This window comes from Salminus brasiliensis, chromosome 22, assembly GCF_030463535.1.
Source record: "Salminus brasiliensis chromosome 22, fSalBra1.hap2, whole genome shotgun sequence".
NCBI lineage: Eukaryota > Metazoa > Chordata > Actinopteri > Characiformes > Bryconidae > Salminus > Salminus brasiliensis.
Genome location: NC_132899.1, coordinates 10,417,720 through 10,440,530, shown reverse-complemented (window position 1 = coordinate 10,440,530; position 22,811 = coordinate 10,417,720). Strand labels below are relative to the sequence as shown.

General features: G+C 44.7%; 1 protein-coding gene across 5 annotated transcripts in view; it reads right to left on the bottom strand.

Annotated features, from left to right (window-relative positions):
• thrab (thyroid hormone receptor alpha b) overlaps nucleotides 1-22,811 on the bottom strand; it is a 179,486-nt gene that overhangs the window by 26,037 nt on the left and 130,638 nt on the right. For 4 of the 5 annotated variants that reach the window (XR_011978210.1, XM_072667335.1, XM_072667334.1 and 1 more), the window contains 6 exons: nucleotides 20,147-20,208; nucleotides 15,886-15,986; nucleotides 11,100-11,247; nucleotides 9,517-9,722; nucleotides 1,351-1,497; nucleotides 6-264 (listed from right to left, as the gene is read on the bottom strand). Coding sequence is in view for 4 of the 5 variants with exons in the window: in XM_072667335.1 (XP_072523436.1) it covers nucleotides 6-264; nucleotides 1,351-1,497; nucleotides 9,517-9,722; nucleotides 11,100-11,247; nucleotides 15,886-15,986; nucleotides 20,147-20,208 (923 nt within the window). In the remaining variant the exon portion in view is untranslated. Of the gene's footprint in view, nucleotides 1-5; nucleotides 265-1,350; nucleotides 1,498-9,516; nucleotides 9,723-11,099; nucleotides 11,248-15,885; nucleotides 15,987-20,146; nucleotides 20,209-22,587; nucleotides 22,664-22,811 lie in introns of those variants that run through there. The other variant, XM_072667337.1, reaches the window with a different exon arrangement.

Genomic DNA, 22,811 nt, shown 5'->3' with positions numbered 1-22,811 from the left:
CTCACCAGAGCTCATGAGCAGCACAGCTTGCAGTAGGGCCACCTCCGTGTCGTCCAGGTTGAACTGAGCCAGGCTCTTTCCCAGATCAAAGATGGCATCTGACACCACGCCCAGTCCTCCGTTCTTCAGCTGCTCTCGCTTTACTGCCATCTCTCCGCTCAGCGTTAGAGTCTCGCTCTCTGGGTCGTACCGCACTGCCGCCCGAAGAGACATGATCTCCATACAGCAGCCCTTCAGCAGGATGATCTGATCCTCGCAAGGCAGCTGTAACAACACACACAACACACAAACACACACATCACTGACTTTTGTACATCATCAGTATTACCAGTTACTTGTTTAATGCTTTGTTTATGTTGTCAAATGAGCAACGTACTGAAACAGTAAAGCTAACAGAGTGAGGCGTGCTCATTTGGAAGACTGCAGAGAGAGACATAACTGTGTTTTGGTCGCAGTGATTTAATGTGATGTGGATATTATGGAATGCAGAGCAAACCGCATGCATATACTGTAAAAATAAGCTCATTTAGTATAAAATATGAGCTGTGGAATTTTCAGTTCAGAAAAACTTCAAGCACCAACATTAAGCCTGTGGCTTGTTCGGCAAGAGTGTGTGGAGAACTGTGTACATTCTGTGTGCAGACAATAACAAAGCATCTGCCATAGGTGGGATGTGTAGTCTACGGGGCAAGAATGTACACACTCCCTGTTTAAGCTGTGCTGCTGCACGCTAAATATGGACAGAATGCTTCAGAGCAACGACTAATATATAGCGTTTTTCAGACAGACACACACATGCTCACCCCCCCATCTGACAGGAAATTTCAATGATCCAGAGTCACGCACACACATGTCTTTAGTCACCTGACTACAACCCACAAGCTACACAGACACCCGTCTGTCTTTGACACTCTTTAAAAGACAGTCATTTGCTCTTTCTCCAAATGGAGTGAGTAACAATGAGTCCATAAAAAAGAATTCATTAGGTCTTAATGTTAGTATTACTGTGTTGTTTGTTGTGTAGGTGATTGTGTTCAGTGTGTAATGTGCACAGCAATTAGCAATTATGCCACCAATTACAGTGACAAACAGCATTGCAACAGCTCACCGGTTTCTCAGCTAATTAGGCCGATGCAAACACAAGGCAATAATACTAACGTATCCAGATAAAGATCCATATCAACACAGAGTTAATATACAAACATGCTGCACAAGCAGCATTTTCAGAACTGCACAAATTCACTTCCAGGTTGTCGTAAACAAATCAGCACACGTAACAGATGCACAGATGTGATGCAAACCCAATATTCCATAAATTCCATAGTGCTAAAGCTAGTGCTTAAAACCCACCTCCGAAAACATGGGCAGTTTTTTGGCAAAGTCAACGACACGCGTGATGGCAGGGGTGATGATCTTGGTGAACTCGCTGAATGCCTCCAGGTCCACCTTGTCCCCGTCTGACGTTGGAGCTACCGGGGACTGGCCGATGTCATCAGGCTAAAGACCAGAACACAAAGAGACAGTGGGGTCAGAGACAAGCATGTCACACTACAAACAATTAGCACAACTGCTACACATCAGGCTCTGCTGACAATGCCTTCATTAGCTAATTATCTACAGTGGAATATACAATGAACACAGTGGAGCTAGCAGCACAATGAGAAACCACAATGAGCTACTACCTAGTGATGAGTCAAAAAGATTGAATATTCAAATTCATAACATAATTTGAGATTCTAATGACTCTCTGGAGCAGATAAACATGAACCTGTTGTCACTATGCCAAATTCCAGGCGTGGGCTAGAGGGGTATAAAGCCCCCCCCAGCATTGAGCTGTGGAACAGTATACCCTGGAATGATGGTTGGTGCTCCATCCAGTACTTTAGGGATGAGTTGCGGATAAGGTGTGGTAGTGACATCCAACATCCTGACCTCACTAACTGCTACTGAATGCAATCAAATCCTCACAACAATGCTCCAAAATCTAAAAATAAGACTTTCCTGGACAGCAGAGACAGTTACGCCAGCAAAAGCAGGATAAACTCATTTTAAATACCCTTGATTTTAGAAGAAACAATGAATAAGCAGGTGTCCCAAAACTTTTGTCCATATGGTGTACTTATTTTATAAGACTACTGTATTACAGAAGGACAAAAAAACACAGATGGAGGTGTGGGACAGTGGCTATAGTGCCAGCAGAGCTGGGATTGTCCAGGGTTATTCTGCAGTAGAGTAGTTGGAGAGGACTGATGAGGGGTTCACATGCTCACAATAGCTTCTCTGTTCAGCCTTGGGGAGGACAATAGGTCAACACTGCACAGGCAGAGCAAAAGCAGCGCTCAGGACTGTGGCTTTCACAACAGCATTCATTCACACACCGGGAGGTATCGTGTGCTCGAGGCTGTTTTCAACGTCCAAGAGACTGCTTTGCAGCTACTGTGATTCCATTGACCCAAGGTTATCAACATGTTTTAGTGTGTGCTGTGTGAGAAACATGAGAACCAGTGGGTGTTTTATGGATGAGTGGGAAGACAGCCTAGAAAAGAGAAGATGGATGAAAGAGATGGGTTTAGCGTAGTGGCTGAGCTGACCGGGGAATCAGGGGAGAGACTGAGACAGGGAGATTGAGTAGGTTGGCATTTTGTTGCTGCAGGGACAGACAGAAGAACAGAGCTCAGAGCAGCAGAGAGGCTGAAAGGCATGTTGGGTGGAGCTCTAAGCAGGCTGTAAAGTGATTAGTGCCAGGGCTCTAGTGGCTGCTCTACTACCCACAATTCCCTCTCGGCTCACAGCTAACACTGCTATCAGCTGGACTAAGCCAAATTGCCCAGGCTGAAAAAGTACTTTCACTTTCCTAAGAGCACAGAAACAAAAAGAACGCTATAAGAACATCTCATGCCCGAGCCGCTCTGCCATCAGCGTCCGAAGCCTGAGAGAGCACAATTGGCTGTACTCTCTCTGGGTGACGGCGGTGGCTACCTTTACTGTACTACTAATTGAGGGGTCCACGGTATATAAAAAAAACGAACTCATGGTTCAATACAAGCCTGGTACATGGTACATGGCAGGAGTGTCTTTTCCTGGAGATCAGACGAACTGGGAAATTCAGATTCAGCACTCTAATACTCAAAGCTCACTGAAGCCTCTGCAGAGTGGAATATTAGCAGGACCAGGATCGGGTGTTGATCTAGGGTTTGAGGTAGAGACCACCTTATCATGTCTGTTTCATGTACCGGTATCAATACTTAGTAATTGTGTGATACCAAAATACAGTATCTGCTTATACCAAAAGCAACCCAATCTTTTCCCCTCTCAAGCTTTAGACCTCTAGACTAATTCTGCAAGCTGTTTAGTAGTTTGATGTCGCTTTATTCTGCAAAATAAAATCCAAATAATTTTTAAAAACAGTCAATATTACATATTATTTTCATGGGATTCTAAAACATTAACAGAATTTAGATATTTGTAAAAAAATAGATTATGATTATGAATGAAGTATTGCTGCTTGTTATGATATGTGTATCTGTCAGTTCCACTGATTCTGAGTTATGAAGCCTGGAATACTGGCATGTAGGCTTGAACCATGCATTTACATATATTTTAGGGTAATGGGTCGAATTCTACTTTTTTCTTCCAATATCGGACCAATACTGAGTATCAGATCGGCGAGCCCCTAGTTTGAAGGCTCTTTCCGTTGTGGAAACATAATCTCTAATACACTGGACAGGACAGATAGGACTCCCTAGTTCCTCACAAGGACATCTTGAAGTCTTTTAAAAGAGCAGCTCTTATCAATATGAAGATAATTCACTAATGGACAACTGATACCAACGCAGGGAAATACAGAGAACTGGATAGATTACAATATGTAACCAGATCCATTACTGCAGCCAATCACATTTTACAATTACAGTAATGGCTGAGCACAGACCACGCTGCTAACTAGCAAAAACACTCTCTTTCCTATGATTATGGAGAGCATAACATTATTAACACACGAATATAAAAGGAGGAACGAGACAGGAATGCATTTTCAGTTTTGTAGGCGACTGGGGACGACTTGCCCAGAAGGCTGAGTGTAACTACAGCCATCTCGAGAGGGGCCGCTGTGTTTATGACCTTCAGCGTGTCTCTGTAGAGCTGCGTTACACAGAACAAGGCAAACAAAGCCACCTTAATCAGCTCAGAGAGAGACAGCGAGGTGAAATGAGAGAGGCGGGGGACTGAGGGAGAGCTGTTTCACAAATTAAACTCATGAAAACGAAGCAGCCTGATATGAATTACAGTTTACAACAGGTTTCAAAGTGTGTATTTAACACTGCTACTAAACTAAACGGGCCTCTGTGTATTCTGACAATGGCGAAAAGAAAGACCCGAGGTAAAGTTTTATCCCACGTCCACATGGAAACTTGATGAGCCACCACGAGCTAAGCTAAGCCGTGTCAACAGCTCACAGTCCAAGGCCGGAGCAGTTGTGTTTTAAGATAGATAGATAGATAGATAGATCACTTTATTTATCCCATGGGGAAAGTCAGTTTTTACAGCAGCAAAATCAAACAAGAGAGCAGCATAATAAAGGCACTTAAAATAGTAGTAAGAAGTGGCAAATAGGAAACAGTAAACCTGACTACAAATACAGCTATATTAATAAATACAGCTATAATATACATAATATAACCCAATTATATAATAAGAAGTACTAGAAAAAGTGATTGCAGTGCAGTAATGACATTCATATAATGTAATATACAGAATGAATTATGTGTAATGTAACAGTGCAGTAACTACATTTATATAATGTAGTGATGTAAGGCATCCTGGGGTATCAATACAGTATAAGTGATAAACAATAGAGTGGCAGTGCAGATGACAGAGCTGTGTGGCAGTACATAGTGATGAACAGAATAGTGTCCGATTGAGAAACAGCGGGACTGTTCTATTAGTACAGTGACGAGGCACTGTACAGTGAGATCGCTGTTGGGAGAAACGATCTCCTGTACCGTTCCTTGCTGCAGCGGAGCTGAAGGAGCCTGTTACTGAAAGTGCTCCGCTGCTTGACCAGTAGATCATGGAGGGGGTGGGAAGTGTTCTCCAGAATGGCAGTGAGTTTGCTCAGAGTCCTCCTTTCCACAACCACCTCAAAGCCTTCCAGAGAGCAGCCCAGGACTGATCCAGCTTTCCTGATCAGTTTGTTGAGCTTACTGGCATCTCCACTCCTGATGCTGCCTCCCCAGCAGATTGCAGCAAAGAAGACAGCACTAGCAACAACAGACTGGTAGAAGGTCTCCAGCATATTGCTGCACATGTTAAAGGACCTGAGCTTCCTCAGAAAGTAGAGTCTGCTCATCCCCTTCCTGTACACAGCCTTTGTGTTGGCCTTCCAGTTTCCAGTTCCAGTTTGCTGTCCAGGAGGACACCCAGGTATTTATAGGTGTCTACCCGCTCCACATCCTGACCTGTGATGGCAATGGGACCGGTCGTGGTCCTCTTCCTCCTGAAGTCCACCACCATTTCCTTGGTCTTGAGCACATTGAGAATCAGGTGATTCCTCTCACTCCACACAACAAAGCTGTTAACCAGGTCCCTGTATTCTCCATCCTCATCATCCCTGATGCATCCGACTACCACAGAGTCATCAGAGAATTTCTGAAGGTGACCTGTACTGGACGTCAGTGGTGTACAGGGTAAAGAGGAAGGGAGAGAGGACAGTTCCCTGTGGTGCTCCAGTGCTGCTGACTAAGCACTGACCGGTTGGATCCCAGCTGCACATACTGGGATCTGTCAGACAGGTAGTCCATGACCCAGGCAACAGTGGACCTGTCCACCTGCATTCTGTCCATCTTTCCCCCCAGCATCAGAGGTTGGATGGTGTTGAATGCACTTGAGAAATCAAAGAAAGTGATTCTCACTGAGGAGTTGTTGTGGTCCAGATGGGTGTGCACCTTCTGCAGTAAATAGATGACAGCATCATCAACTCCGACCTGCTGCTGGTAAGTGAACTGGAGGGGGTCCAGGAAAGGGCTGACCTGAGGACTAAGGTATGTCAACATAATCCTTTCCAGGACCTTCATGACGTGTGATGTGAGGGCCACAGGTCTATAGTCGTTCTAGGAGGAGGTGGTAGACTTCTTTGGAACAGGAACCAGGCATGATGTTTTCCACAGCACTGGCACCTTCTCCTGTTTAAGGCTCAGGTTGAAGAGGTGCTGTAGGATTCCACATAGCGGGGTAGCACAGACCTTCAGTACCCTTGTGCTGATCCCATCAGGTCCTGAAGCTTTTCCCAGTTTCAGCTTCTACAACTGTCTCTTCACCTGGCCAGTTGTCACTTCTAAGTGGGTGGGTGATTGCTGTGATTCCTCAGACAATGTTTGTGTTTGTGGGGTGAGGGGGGGTAGACGTGAGTGGGGTAAGGGGGGTTTAACTGTGCTGCTCTAGTGTGTTTGTGTTTGGTTTTATGGGAATAGGCCTGAGTGTGTGTTCAGTCACGGAGTAAGTGTTAGAGGTAGAGCTGTAAGCTGTCTATTGGCCACTGGGGCCTTGCAGTATCATTATTCAGCAGCTTGTCCAGTGAGTTGTGTTGACTAGAAGAAGTGGAAGCTGATTGTGTATTCCAGTAGTGAGAAAGCGATCGAAGGACAGTAAAAGGAAAGAGAGAGAGAAAGGGAAGAGAGCATTCACATGCAGTGATGTGGGCTCTCTGCAGGCGTCCTGGCCTTGTCCTGTTATTTGTGATCTATCTGGGCTGTAAAGGTTATATATGTATGCTGAAGCTCTTTATGGTGCATTTTATAGGATTCCCCAGTTGGCTGGAGAAGTGGCTTCCGTCTCTGAGTGTGTGTGTCTCTCTCTCCCTCTCTCTCTCACGCTTGTTTGTGTAAGTTAATGTACATCTGGGGTTTGATAGCACTCGTAGGGGTTTTGTAGTGTTGGGGTGTGAGGGGGAGGTGGTAGGGTAAAGGCTGAGCCAGCAGGGTGAGTAAGTTACTGCAGTTTTGTGGGACAGACCCCTCACTCTACTGTATAGACACAATTAACAACATATCTTTCTATATTACATAATTTGATATACACTAACTGTCCAAATATTTATGGACACCCCTTCTAAAGAATGCATTTAGCTACTTCAAGTGCACCAATTCGAACACAGATGTACAAATGCAGACACAATGTGGTTGGTGTGGCGCAACAGATAACACCACTACCTGCCACTGAGCTATCACACTATGTGGGAGACTGGGGTTCGATTCCCAGTCTGGGTGACTATGCTGTGCTACACCAATAAGACTCCTAACACTACACTGACCCACCTCTGTAATACGAGTTACCTTGTAAGTCGCTCTGGATAAGAGCGTCAGCTAATTGCCATAAATGTAAATGTACATACACAGCTTGTCATGCCACTGTAAGCAGATAATCAATGTTCTCCTGCAAGTGGTTTTATTGTTATGGCCGGCTTTTCAAATGTCTTAAAAGAAGGTTTTGCTCAAAAAACAAATAATTTGCCTGTAGTCTTTGTTCAAACTATTGTGTAAAGGACTGGTTTATGTCCCTGAGTGAAACTACAGAGTGGAGTTGCATTTGTGTTCAACTGCATAGAAGTAAATAATAACACAGTACCCTAAAGTGTTTGCAGACTGTTGGTAATTAGCACCTCTTTTGGTAAATCTGTGTGTTATAATCTACTTCTATTCTAAGAGTGTTAAGTTAGTTTGAAAAGATACAAACACACGGCAATACAGACAAAGAAATCACTGCTACCCAGAGCTGTACAACCCTCCTATGGTTGTACAAACCTCCTAAGAGCTGTCTATTGCTTGCGCCCACACGCGTCTTTCTCACTTTATTCTGTGAAGAAAAGCAGAAACCGCCAGCAGTACTTGCGAACGTATATGAGATTTCCGTTGCCATAATTCAGGGTCATGTAGGCAAAACATGTCAACCTCCACCCACAAACATGCCTACAGCAAACCAGCAACACGCATCATAGCGTTATTTTTGGACAGATACTACAATATCTGTAAACGTGGCTGTTTAAAGCGTTCCATTAGCCCACTTCTTCTTCTGCATCCCCCCGCCTTCTGTTTTCCTGCCTATACCAGTCTGCTCTGCCTTCAATGCATCTTCTGCTTCCCATCTATGAACCACCTGCACATCGATCACTCACGCTGCCCCGCCCACTCACTGCCCTTTACTGTTCTGCTGTCTCATTCGCTGTCTACTCAAGGTGGGAGGATCTGTAGACTATTGCAGAGATCCTCGGCGTGCACGAGTGAAGGATTATCCTTTCTGACAGACACTTCCGTCCTCACACACCCTAATAAGCATGCACACACATACACTATAGGGACAAAAGTATTGGGACACCTGCTCATGAATAGTTTCTTCTGAAATCAAGGGAATTAAAAAAGTTAATCCTGCTTTTGTTGGAGTAACTGTCTCTACTGTTCAGGGCTGAAGGCTTTCTACTAGTTTCTGGAGCACTGCTGTGAGGATCTGATTGCAGCAACAATAGCATGGGTGAAGATTGGATGAGCAACATCTCACCTCAATCCAAAAAGTATTGGATTGAGTACCATCATTCCAGAGAACACAGCTCACTGCTGGGGGGCTTTGTAAACCTCTAGTTCAATAGATTTTCTACTTGCAATAATTCTCTTCAGAAAATAGACAAGCTGTGTGTGTGTGTGTGTGTGTGTGCTTTTGCACATCTGTCAGCAATGGGTGTAACTTAAAGAGGAAGCATGCATTCGTTAGAAGTGGTGTCCACAAATATTTGGACATAGAATAGAAGCAGGAGCTGTGCAACTATGCAGCTGTTGCTAAACACTGCTATGAAAACATCTAAACTTGACAAGAAGAAAATGTGTGAATTTTTGTGCTCTTTCAGGTTTTTAAATCAAAACCAGATTTTGCTTAAAACAGCAGTTCCTCATGGAAAACTATCTGCTGCCAACGTTGCCTTAAAAGGTGATCAAAGTGCAGAAAACAAGACAACGCACACATACACTTGCTGATGTTACGTTATTTCTTGGCAGCTGCTTAAAAGGGCCAACAGCATGCACTGAGGGCTAAGAACGGTTCTTTCTAGAGCACCATTATCTACTGGCATACTGGTATACTAATGTTATTCAGTCTTGTGATATACATTCCCCCAGGTGTTGCCTATCCATAGACTCCAAGCTTCTCCATATAGTCCTTCTAGTTACAGAGCTTCTCAAACGGCTTACGGTGCAAGTCTTAGGCCTGTCATGTCATCTAGACATCACAACTTGGCTCTTGTCAAAGTGGCTCAGATCCTTGTGCTGGCCCATGTTTCCTGCCTCCAACACGCCACCTTCAAGAACTGACTGTTCACTTGCTGCCTAATGTGCACATCCCACCCCTTGTACCACAAGTACCAATGTAACTTAAACTTTTCTTCTAAAAGTAATACCTTAGACCATGTTCACTAGATGTTTCCATGTGCGCACGAGACAATTAAAGCTGAGTGAGTAGATAAGTTGAGCTCCTCACCAGGAACTTGCGTTTCTGTTTCCAGTGAGAGCCCTGTGCGTTAGTGTGGCGATGAGCCTCCGTCACCATGTGGATCAGCTCCCACTCAGAGCCTGTAGGCTCCGGCCGGTTCTGCAGAGTCTTCACCATCTCCTCTTTCTTCCTCTTCTCTCTGTTCTCCTCTATCAGACGCCTCTTGGCCACCCGCTTACTCTCATCCAGAACCACTGCAGAGAACAAGAATCAGTGTGTTAGAAGCTTTGTAGGTCAGGAGGCTGTGATGAATCGAGACACTTGACAGAATGAGACAAAGAAGACCATAAAAACGAGGGCAGATGGAGGCTGAGAGTGGTGGGAGGAGAGAGAAGGAGAAATGTATTTTTGAGTGAAGTGCACAAAATACCACTAAACAGACTCAGCTATGAACTGAAGGGGTCCAGGAAAGTTCAAAATACCAACAGCCTTCACAAAAATGGAGAGGGAGCAAGCACTGGAGAGTAATCAAAGAAAGCATAGGGGCGAGAGAAATGTATAAAGAATTGCTGGAGGCCCGAGGGAGAGAGTGTGCAGTGTGTGTGCAACATGTGGACTGCAGGTCGGAGCCATATGGCTGTCTGCACGCTGACCCCCTCAACCGGCACTGCAGACTGCCTGAGATTCATTTACACTCGCTGTCAGCACACACACACACACACACACACACATGTTTGTTTTTGTACTATTTTAAGACAAAAATGCTCTGGAAAAAATAGGTTTGTGAAGTCCTCTTTACAACAGCTACACTGGCCTTTCATTTGTTGCTGGAGTTAAGTTTAGGCTTAAACCTAAACTGTAAAGGATTCGAACATATTACACCTATATCAGTAGTTACATCTGTAGCTCATATGTATATATTAAAAATGTCCTGACAATGTACAAAAACAGGAATGTGTGTGTATGTGTGTGTGCGTGCAGTAAAAACGTCCACTAAGTCAGGCCATATGTGTTTGGGGCAGGTTGTGCTTTGAACTAGTCTGTGTGTGGACAGTCCATGCAGCACGCATGAGAGGAGGAAATAAAGAGACAGCTTTAGTGTCCTTGTAGGACAGAACGGGAAGATCTGATTCCATACTTAATGGCTCTACGATGTACCAGTGAAATGTGTGTGTCTGTGCATCATAACTGTCTCTACTGTCCAGGGAAGGTTTCTATTGAATTTTGGAGCATTGCTGTGAGGATCTGATTGCAATCTGTGACAAGAGAGTAAGTGAGGTCAGAATGTTGGATGACGACCACCCGGCCTCATCTCAAAAGTATTGGATGGAGCACCACTCCTCCACAGCTCGATGCTGGGGGGATTTAAACCCCTCTAGCCCATGCCTGTCATTAGGCACAGTGCCAGTTCAATGGTAATGTGTATCTGCTCCAAAGAGTCTATTTTAATGACAGTACTTCCCTACAGGGACTGGACAAGCTATGTGTATGCATTTGCACATCTGTGTCAGCAATGGGCACAACCTGAAGCAGCTGAATGCATCTCAAAGTGCTATACACTAGATATTAGGCAGAGCATGGACAAATGCAATATCAGCAGATCTATAAACTACAGAAGGTGAAACACTCACAGTCCATGGCCATGCCCACAGCGATGCACTTCTTGAAGCGGCAGAGCTGACACTGGTTGCGGGTGATCTTGTCAATGATGCAACAGCCGTCATATTTGCAGGAATAGGAGGGGTGCAGGTTCTTCTGGATGGTGCGCCGGAAGAAACCCTGACAGAGACACAAAGGGGAGAGGCAAAGAGGAGCAAGAGAGAGAGAGAGAGAGAGAGAAAGAGGGACACAGCAGGTGAGCTATAGGTCAACTGTTTGTCTGCTGTGTATTTATCTTGTGTCAAAAATAGATATTAATATCAGATAACAGTAGATAACAGTGCAGATAATAATACCTTACTGAAAAGGTAGCAGATATTGCAGGTTAGACAGCTGTACTAATTATTAACAAGAAAAATGCAAGTTATAAAAATGTAATAAAAGCTATGTAAGTAATGTGAGTAATAAAACTGTATGAATAAATAAAATAATCCCTGCTGACCACATATAGACTCCAGCCTAACAGTCAGGGCTCATTTTGAAGGGGATGCAAGAGAATCCAGTCCAACAATGATCCCCTTTACAACACGGGCATCTTCTACTTTAGGTTAATGCCAATCACTTCAGATACCTGTATGTTCCATGTCAGCCAGCAGGTGGCAGGACCACCAAAATAGACAAAATGCAAGCTCAACATCAAGAAGGAAAGGGGGTGTGGTCAGCAAGGTAACAAAAGTTACCTGACCAAGCACTTCCTTGCTCCCTCTGTTTGACCATGGCAGTGGACAGGTGGGAAAAGGGAGGCCTCCATTGTTCCAAGAAGAATAACTGAACCAGCCACAGGCGGCTCTAGTTGAATTCAATAATAGTAGTAATTGTAGAACTCATGTGAGAATCACACCCTTTACTCTGTTTTCCAGGGGAAAATCTGGATGGCGTGTTTGAGCAGAGGTTTATGTGATATCAATTTATGAGACTGATGTATTTAGTTGGTTCTGAGGCATAGTATCAATCCCTACATCATTGGTGTGACTGTGCAAAGAAGGACTTCATTTACCTACATACATTATATGTACTCATCCCAGAGAACACAGTTTCACTGCTCTACAGCTCAATGTTCCTCCAGCCCATTGTGGACATTAGGCATGGTGTCAATAGGTTCATGTTTATCTGCTCCAGAGAGTCCTACTCTATTGTCAATACTTGCCATTCCACCTTTGTGTCAGCAAAGAGTGCATCTTAAAGTAGCTGAATGCATTCTTTAGGAGGGGTGTCCACAAACATCTGGACAAGCAGTGTATTTCTGGTGCACTGCATCTGATTAAAGGTTGCTCCTACTTATCTATTTACACACTTTTCACAATTCAGAGACTACTGACGGTAAAATTACAAAGAGCTTATGCTGTACAGAGTTTGTAATACTGACACATTTCTGAGCGCACTGTGGGTACTGTAGGTACTTAAAGAACACAACAGCTGCATGTTTTATTACATACTACATAAACAGGCTTGGTCAGGCTAATTGATTTAGTGCAGCACAGTGTGTGAAACCTTCAACAAGAACAGCAGTATTTAACATTGTTGCTAGTATTTATAAATATGGCACTGCCGGGGCTTTTTATTTGCAACCTGTCCTGCAACTTATCGTATATTTTGATATGCCATTTTTGTCATATTGATCCATGGGGATCCAGGGCTAAAGGGGAAATTTGAGTAAATTTGTTTTTCTGCCAACTGATCTCTTTACAATGACTGGCATGCAGAACTCTCTCCCAGTCTGTGTTAAGGGATGGGCACTTGTTTTGAGAGAAAGAGGATTTTTCCTAACATTAATCTATGGAGCCCATGGCTTTGTAAACCACCTTGCTACATCACACTAAAGTGCTGAATGACAGGTAGAATTGCTGAGCAGAAAAAACAGGGTAGGATTTCTCCTGGTCCCTCATCACCGAGTCTTCTTAGGAAGTGCATGCACAACTGAACCTTTAAGCTAAACAAAAACAAATCATGCATTCCAGAGAAAGCTTACAGTTCACCTGTATTTATTGAAAACCAATTCATGGGATGTGCCTGTAGTGAATAGTAACCAGATTTCGATCTGCCACTGACCTGGGGTCAATCGCTCAATTTTAAATGATAGGAGAGTCAGGCTTTCTTCCCTCCACATTCCGTTGACAATCACGAGTCAGCTGCCTTTTTGAGTGGAAGGGCTGCTGGTCAAGACAGCACCTTTAAGCTAGGGTAGGAGGTTGTGTAGACAGTGCTGCAGACTGCATTAATAAATTACAGTCTTACTACTCCACACTCCTCAAAATAAAGGCTGGGCAGTAGAGCTTGCAGTCCTCCAGTAATGTGCAACAGTAATGTACAGTAACAAGCACACTTAACCTCCTGACTTTTTCTTGCTGTGCATTTTTAATTTCTCCTATTTGGGATTAGTAGCACCTAACAAGTATCATAGTGCAGAGAAGCAGAAATGTAATGTCCCCATATGAGGAGGCAGGGTCTCAAGAGGTTAATGCTGCTGTCTGGAACTCAAACCTGTCACCAACTGGTGGTCAAGAGTCATATGGCCAGTGTGGTGCTCTTCTCTACTGTTTCACATGTGCATATGCTGTGTCTATTAAGGCCTGACTGGTTTTAGATGGCTGGTGATGTCAGCTTTCATACTGAAGATCTACCAAGTATTGACGCAACCATAAGCCAAGAAATCACTCAAAACTCAATTAGTTGTCTGCATCATTCCTCTTCTAATGGACTTACTTGTTTTCTAATACTTGTTGATGCTGTTAAGGCAAATAACCTATATGTCCAAATGTTTGTGGACACCCCTTATAATAAATGCATTCAGCTACTTCCATTGCGTCCATTGCTGACACAGATGCGCAAATGAGCACACACACAGCTTGTCTAGTCCCAGTAGAGAAGCACTAATGGCATAGGACTTTCTGGAACAGAAAAACATAAACCCATTGGCACTGTGCCTAATGGCAGGCGTGGGCAAGAGGGGTATAAAATCTGCCAGCATTGAGCTGTGGAGCAGTGCAACTGCATTCTCTGAAATGTGGACCTAAGCCTTGGCTTTAATCTTAGATAAGAAGGCGTGGGACCGGAAGGTCATTGGTTCCATTCCATTTGACTGTCAGAAAGTCAAGGGGAAGGGGAGTGAAGGAACAGCACCCATGGCTGAGGTTCCCTTAGGCAAAGTACCTAACCCCCAATTGCTGCCCGGTGCAGTGGTGGCTGCTCACTGATCCGGGTGTGTATTCTCACTGCCGCTGTTCACCAGTGTTTAATTGAGCTTAACAGAGGAGGCGGTCATGACCTAAAGGATAAGCAGACCTGGGACCAGAAGGTTGCCGTTTCAATCCGGGGGGGTGAATTAACAGCATCTACAGCTGAATCATATCCCTCAGCGTTGGAAGCAAGGCACCCAATTCCCAACAATCGAGATGGCTTCCCAATGTACAAAGTCTTTAAAAACACATTACAAATCCATCAATACTGTATCCTGCTTCTGTCTCTTCTCTTTGGGGAAGGCATTCTACTAGATTTGGAGCATCACTGTGAGGATTTGATTACATTCAGCGACAAGAGTGTTAGTGAGGTCAGGATGTTGGATGATCACCACCACACCTCATCATCCCCAACTCATCCCAAAAGTACTGGATGTAGCAACAACCATCATTCCAGAGAACACAGCTCCACTGCTCCACAGCTCAATACTTAGGGGCTTTATACTCACGGTGCCAATAGGTTCATGTTTATCTACTCCAGAGAGTCCTATTCAATTGGCAATACCAGTAAATGGGTGTGTCAAGGCACTGTTTTGCATTTTAAGGGAGAATATAATATGCATTATCCTGATGAAAGGCATGTTCGATAAAATTTTTTAATAGTTTTCCGGACTAAACAAATGGTTACACTTTATTTGGATGGTTGCCAACAGATAATCTACAGTTTAATTTGTTGAAGTTAAAAAACCTAAGATTAGGTTTAACCTTTGGGCTGAAGTAAAGGTTAGTGTTAACTCTCCACTTCATTAACACTAACTAGCATTAACACCCCCATCTTCTTAACTGTGCAGGCAGGCATACCAATCTACACCAGTACATTTACATGTAGTTGGATAACTGTAACAGCCCTACATAAGCTACAGTCTTGTGCACTTTGGCAGCATCTTTGTCTGGCTGGCTGTGTGATATCACTGCAAATGAATGTTCGTTTAATATGGATCCAGATATGGGCGGAGCCTTTTGAGAACAAAACCACTGGAAATCGTGAGGGCAGTGTAGCCAATAGTTTAAGCGAATACTGCCAAATGGACACGACATGAAGAAACTAAAAACTAAACATGGCAGAGCTTTTTTTTTATTTAAACCGTTTACACTGCTAGTAAGTACATTATCATGAAACTTTTGTCTCTGAGCTGCCCTCTTGTGGATGTATTGCTTAACATCCATGCCAAAGTAAAGGACACATAGAAGTACGTAGATGACGTTCAAACCTGGCGTATTCATTATCGTCTGTAAAGGGAGCGTACATACGCCTTTACATGTATGTCGTACAAGCTACATACACAGCACTCATCCACTACGCATTTCTAAATCGTGACTCAAGCCAAAGTTTTCCAGCCTCTTGGCAGACCGCTGAATTCCTATAATAATAAATGCATTCAATGTTCCAGGCGTGTGTTGTCACTGCCATGAATTATGGATGGATGGGTTGAAATCCGCTGTACTGCTGCGCATCGGTTGTTACGTGTGTTTGTAATGTATGTAACTCCACAAGCAAACATGCCTGCATGGGTGTACTTACCTTGCAGCCCTCGCAGGTGATGCAGCGGTAGTGGTAGCCAGTGGCTTTGTCTCCACACACCACACACGGCTCATCCTTCTCTAGATAACTGGGGATGTACCCTACAAGAACACAGAGAACAGGCCGAGTTAATACACCCACCCTCTCAAGAAGATGACCAGCCATAAGGCACATCACATGCTAGTCATAATGGGCAGATTTCTTCTTCCTAAGAAGCAAACAGTACAAGCGAAAAGCCAGAAACACTGAAATCACAGGCTCCTATTCAGTTTAATACACCCCACAACTCCTGTAATAGACGACCTGCTGAAACATGCATGGGATTTCCAGCTAACCGGCACAGGAAGCTTGTAGCTTTAACTTCATTTCTCATAAATCCCGTGGCTTGTTTTTTTAGCCCATAGGTAAAGAGAGAGATATTTAACTTCTTACTCTCTCGCCCTTTTAGTTTGCCTATAAGGGTCTGAAAAGCCCTCCGAGACGCACTCGACAGTAATCAAGCTCTGGCTTTGCTTTGAGACGAGCGGTGTGGAAACAGAGAGCGTGAGCGAGATTGAGCTAGACAGGGTTTGGAAGTGAAATAGAGAAAGTGAGGGAGAGGCGCACAGAAATATCTTAAGCTGAGTGAGTGGGCAAGCCTCTTTATGCTCTCTCTCTCTCTCTCTCTCTCTCACTCGGTCAGTCAGCTGGCATGGAAAGGACACACTGTACTTTTTCCATACTGCAGCCTCAGTGTGTCTGGACTAACAGACTAACAGACTAACAGAGGACATGGCCTATTGACCGCCATTTCTAAAATATATAGCCAGCAGGGTGAGGGGAGGGGACACCACAGTACACATGCTGTGCAAATACATACAGCCCTGGACGGATTCAGATTCACACAGCACGTACCCAACCTCACCTTCTGACTGAGCATGTCTGAGTGCGTCCTCTATGCTAATATGAAGAATGTTCAGGCCTTTTAAAAAAGCCCCTCTGAAAACCAGATGTGGTCAGAAGCTGGAGAGAGAGAGGCCTCCTCTGCAAGCCCCCCAGTGACTGAATGGGTCAGTCAGTCAATAGAGCTGCAGACAGGAAAGCTACAGATGCAACACTGTTACTGTAACCAAAGTGGCCAGCTGCACATTTAAAGACCAGATTAGAGCAGGTTTAGGGCTGTCACTACTGATTACATTAATAATCGAGTACTCTACTGATTGGTTTGATGATTAATGGAATAATCAGTGTGATAAAAAAGACCAAACAATAAAAGGGGCTCAACTAAACTGAGCAAAGCCTTTCAAAGACTCTAAAATACTTCAACTACAAAGTCTTTAAAAACACATTACAAATCCATCAATACTGTATCCTGCTTCTGTCTCTTCTCTTTGGGGAAGGCATTCTACTAGATTTGGAGCATCACTGTGAGGATTTGATTACATTCAGCGACAAGAGTGTTAGTGAGGTCAGGATGTTGGATGATCACCACCACACCTCATCATCCCCAACTCATCCCAAAAGTACTGGATGTAGCAACAACCATCATTCCAGAGAACACAGCTCCACTGCTCCACAGCTCAATACTTAGGGGCTTTATACTCACGGTGCCAATAGGTTCATGTTTATCTACTCCAGAGAGTCCTATTCAATTGGCAATACCAGTAAATGGGTGTGTCAAGGCACTGTTTTGCATTTTAAGGGAGAATATAATATGCATTATCCTGATGAAAGGCATGTTCGATAAAATTTTTTAATAGTTTTCCGGACTAAACAAATGGTTACACTTTATTTGGATGGTTGCCAACAGATAATCTACAGTTTAATTTGTTGAAGTTAAAAAACCTAAGATTAGGTTTAACCTTTGGGCTGAAGTAAAGGTTAGTGTTAACTCTCCACTTCATTAACACTAACTAGCATTAACACCCCCATCTTCTTAACTGTGCAGGCAGGCATACCAATCTACACCAGTACATTTACATGTAGTTGGATAACTGTAACAGCCCTACATAAGCTACAGTCTTGTGCACTTTGGCAGCATCTTTGTCTGGCTGGCTGTGTGATATCACTGCAAATGAATGTTCGTTTAATATGGATCCAGATATGGGCGGAGCCTTTTGAGAACAAAACCACTGGAAATCGTGAGGGCAGTGTAGCCAATAGTTTAAGCGAATACTGCCAAATGGACACGACATGAAGAAACTAAAAACTAAACATGGCAGAGCTTTTTTTTTATTTAAACCGTTTACACTGCTAGTAAGTACATTATCATGAAACTTTTGTCTCTGAGCTGCCCTCTTGTGGATGTATTGCTTAACATCCATGCCAAAGTAAAGGACACATAGAAGTACGTAGATGACGTTCAAACCTGGCGTATTCATTATCGTCTGTAAAGGGAGCGTACATACGCCTTTACATGTATGTCGTACAAGCTACATACACAGCACTCATCCACTACGCATTTCTAAATCGTGACTCAAGCCAAAGTTTTCCAGCCTCTTGGCAGACCGCTGAATTCCTCCAAGCACTCCCTTCCATTCACTCACATTCTCTTTCTCTCTCTTTCTCTCCCTGACTCTCTCTCTCTCTTTGTCCTCCTCAGTTCCTTTCTCTCCAAATGCTCCCCCTGACCCACGCCGTCAGTCAGGCTGTGCATTCCTCTGCGGGAATGAAAGAGCGAGCGAGAGAGGGATTTATTTCAGCGGATGACAGATGTGTTGTAGGTTCCCACTCCTCCTGCATGCGGGTGATAAATATCCAGCCAAAAGAAAACAGACAGAGGCTGGAATTATCTGCCGGGACTTCTGTGCTCTGCCCCTCAGCAGTCAGAGCTCAGGCCACCTCAGACCTGTTCCGGCCTTTTCTCTGCTACCCCGCTGCCTGCTTCTAGACAGCTGTGAAAGGGATTCAAGGTGTGGAAGAAGCTGGTAGGAGAAGCAGCGGGTCTGGAAAAGGGATCTGTGGGGCCAGCCAAAGCCAAGGGATTGGGGGACAAGGCTTGAGGAGGTGAGGGTAAGCTTCTGGGACAGGACTGATGAGGAGGATGAGGGATAAGCTGTTCAACAAGCTTCCTAAGAGCTCCTCAAAAAAGCCCCCAAATAAAAAAATGAGGGTGCTACAAAAGGTTTATTAGAAAGAACAAAAAAGAGGCTTGACTGCGCACACGTCGGAGTGTGCATGTGCTGGTCCGCCCTCACTAGTGTTGAGGGCGTTGTGTGATGCGGAGGGTGGGATGGGGTGGGGGGAAGAGTATGTACCAACCTGTACATACTCTTTCCTCCACCCCATCCCACCCTCCGCCTCACACAACGGTAATTGGGCGTCCAAATTGGGAAGAAAATGGATGATATTGGATAAAATGTGTGTATATATATATATATATATATTCTTAAGTATGGTTGCCGAATAAGGCCCATGGTTCTTTATGGAACCATGGCATCGCTCAAAGAACCCCTGGAAAAAACTGGGGCAGAGTTCAGTACAGTTTAGGTCATTTCTAAGGACACATCCTTACACCAAACTGTGCGGGACTCCTATACATATACATATATAGCCCTGCCTATATAGCCTTTTAGCCCCGCGTCCTCTCCCATGCTCCTTCGAGGTTCTGGAGGAATGGCCACTGGTTATCGTGACCTAATCATGGGCGGGTCATTTAACGGAAAATCGCTACCCAAACATAAAGTAACATTAGCAACATTAAATGTCCACATTAACAGCTGGAGTTAGCAATTAGCCTAGCGCATCCTCTGACTTGCTTGCCGCTCTTCCACCGCCTCCTGCACCGTTTTCGATGTCCCTTCTTTCAGCCAGTGAGCTCACGTAACGCCATGGGTTGTAACAAGCCTATCAAGCAGCCTTACGCACAGTCCGACTGAGAGTAGGGAGTGTGGCTGATTTCTCTGTGTTAGCAGGGTCTGTTGGATCAGTTGTGTTGGAAGCAGGGGAAACACTATATGGTGCCCCAGCCAGTGTTGGAAAACGTTTCTGTAGCTGAAGGCGAATGTGAGGGAGTCATGTGCACAGAGCACCTTGAGGGCGGGCTCACTGTTTTTAAACCAGGCCTCCTGTCCGTGCTGCGGTCACACCATGTGAATTACACCTGAGGATTCCTGGCAAGCAGATGTTCTTCTTATGTAAAGTCATACACTATCAAAAGAGCACACAAGCAGCTACCACACTGTGTTTAGTAGATGGTGTTGCTCTTTAAACCAGTATACAGCACAGTACCTCAGGCTGTTGTATACAGGGCGTGAATAAGCAAAAGAGAGAGGGCTCTCACCAGACATGCTCTTCACCGAACACTGACTGTTCTTCCTCTTCCTTTTCGGGCCATCGAGCCACCTGTGTACACAAGATAAGAAGAGATGGAGTGAGTATGAGAGACAGGGAGAGAAAATGATGCAAGTACAGCAACATGAAAGCACACAAGGACTTTAAAGCTCGGCTCGGAGGGCATCGCATAATTCATGCAGACGTCTACAGCACTGGCCCCAACTCCTAACTGGTCTCCCCTCAGGCCTAAGTGCTGCACTAACGTGACAACCCTGCCACTTCAATCCGCAGGAACAAGAGAGACACACAAACAAAAGCGGAACAGAAGGAAGGAGGCCTGCAGACTCAAAGGCCTCGTGAGCAACTGGGCTAAAGGGACTAGTGAGTGCAACTGGGCTAAAGAGGCTAGCTCGCTGAGCAAGGAGCGAGGAGCCGATTACATAACGCAGGCAGCCCTAGTAAAGCAGCCAAAACGGTTAACACTCAGCTCTAGTCTCTCCACGCTCCTCCAGAGACTTCTCCGCTTGGAATATCTGCTCCGGTTGCGCTGACACGAATGCTAACCAGGACGTCTGCGCATCAAGGACAGCTTTTTAAAGCAGACTTAAAAAAAAAAAAAGAGCGCCATGTGTTAACACGTCAACAGGAAAGGACCGCGGGGAGCCCGCCGCACCAAACGTGACACGTGAGAGCGAGCGTTCCTGTTGCATTGCTTAGAGAGTTGCAGCTGATGAAACCACTTTCCACTCTAATAAGCATTATGTTTCTTTTGAAGGAAAACCAGCCAATCCTGTCTCTCCACGCCTTATTGAATCTTGGCTGAATTTGATACGATCTCTAACCTAATTGCTATGATGATAAAAAAAACACACACACACACTCTAAAAAACAAGCAGCATGTGATGCTGTCCTTGTAACAAACACACACGCACGCAAGCACACAGCCTGGGACAAAATGTCATCTTTGTTCACAGAAGCACAGAGTCTTCTGATGCCACGGGAAAACAACAAATAAATCAACGGGGAAAGACCTGCGGCCTAAATCAGCAGCTCTGATCTTGAACATGACATTTTACAGATTTCACTGTATTGAGTTTCAACGCATCCCTACTGAAGAGCTGTCCGGGTGTCATTCAATAACGCTGGGTATGATTTTGCAAGGACGAAGAAGCCCTTTGACTCCCTCTCTATCTCTCTCTCTCAGTGTAAGGTAAATGTCACTCTTAAGCCCTGCCGTCTCCAGCACAATCTCTCTGATTTGCAGTCGCCTACGGCTTTACCAATAAATCTGTCAATCATCTCACAGCCTTCTCTGCCCTCTCAAAAGCTTGTCCACATCAGCAGTGTCACACCCTAAAAAACACACACACACACACACACACAAACAAAAATTCAGCCTGGACCAGCAGGCGCGCTCTAAGGTTGCCTTGTCCTGCAACAACCCGACAGCCTTTAGGGGGATTTTACATCTCAGACTGGCAGCACGGGCGACACAGGGTGGGGGTTTTAAGAACCAGGGGTGATAAACACTCTGAAGACACTAGATATAATATACTATCTATAATATATATATATATATATATATAGACATGTATAGACATATTATATATAATATATATAGTTACTATATATGGACAATGTTCTTCACATTGTAACCAAGTGAATGGACCAATAGAAATGTTCCAAAATGATGCAGAATATAATCTTTTTAGGTCGACTTCCACTGAAGGTTTTTTTTTCTAGTGTCCTGTAAAGGTTTTTGTGCAACAGCTACGCTACATAGACAGACGGACAGACAGGGAGACAGACAGTAAGCGAGAGAGAGATAGAGGGGTTCTTCCATCCTGATCACTTTACAGATCTCAGGGGACACAAAAAAAAAGTAAGTGCGAAAAAAAGGGAGGCTGCCGCTTAGTTTTCCCAGAAAACATCAATTATTTGGCATCCAAATGGAAGAGCTACACGACTTTGCCATTAGCAGGGACAGCCCTTAGCGGACCAACATCACACACGAGCAGATCCGGCGCGCGCGGGGCCACTGTAAGCCGAGCGGTACCTCGGGTAGCGTTTTGTACTGAACAATCGGAGGAACCTGTCTGCTTCTGGACCGGTATAGGAATAATTCAATATTCCTCATGAAGCGCTCGGCTGCAGCGCAGCTTGCATGAACACTTAAATGGTCTGACACCAACAAGCTGCACGATCAAAGCCTCCTCCTGTGCCGTAGCTTCTCAGCAGAAGAACTGTCAAGCATCAAACACTTCTCTCAGACAAGCCACCAGCACTGAAACCACTTCAAACTCCACAACTGAAGTGTGTTCAGCGCCGAGCAGAGCAGCGCACGGCAGCACAGAGCAGCAACGGACCACAGAACCCATGGATAACAGACCGGTCCATGCCAGGTGTGTGTGTGTGTGTGTGGGTCTGTATGTATGTGTGGAGTCTTACCTGATGACGCAGTGTGAATGCAGAATATGCATGGCTGAAGCAAAGCACTCTGCTGGAGTTCAGACTGACTGTGCTGTCTGGCCAAGGCTGCGACACACACACATACACACACAAACACCACCACACTTCCACATCAACTGAGCTCGCTGCAAACACTGACAGAGTCGCGCAGGCTGACGGCATCTACTCAGATACACACACACACACACACACACAGACACACA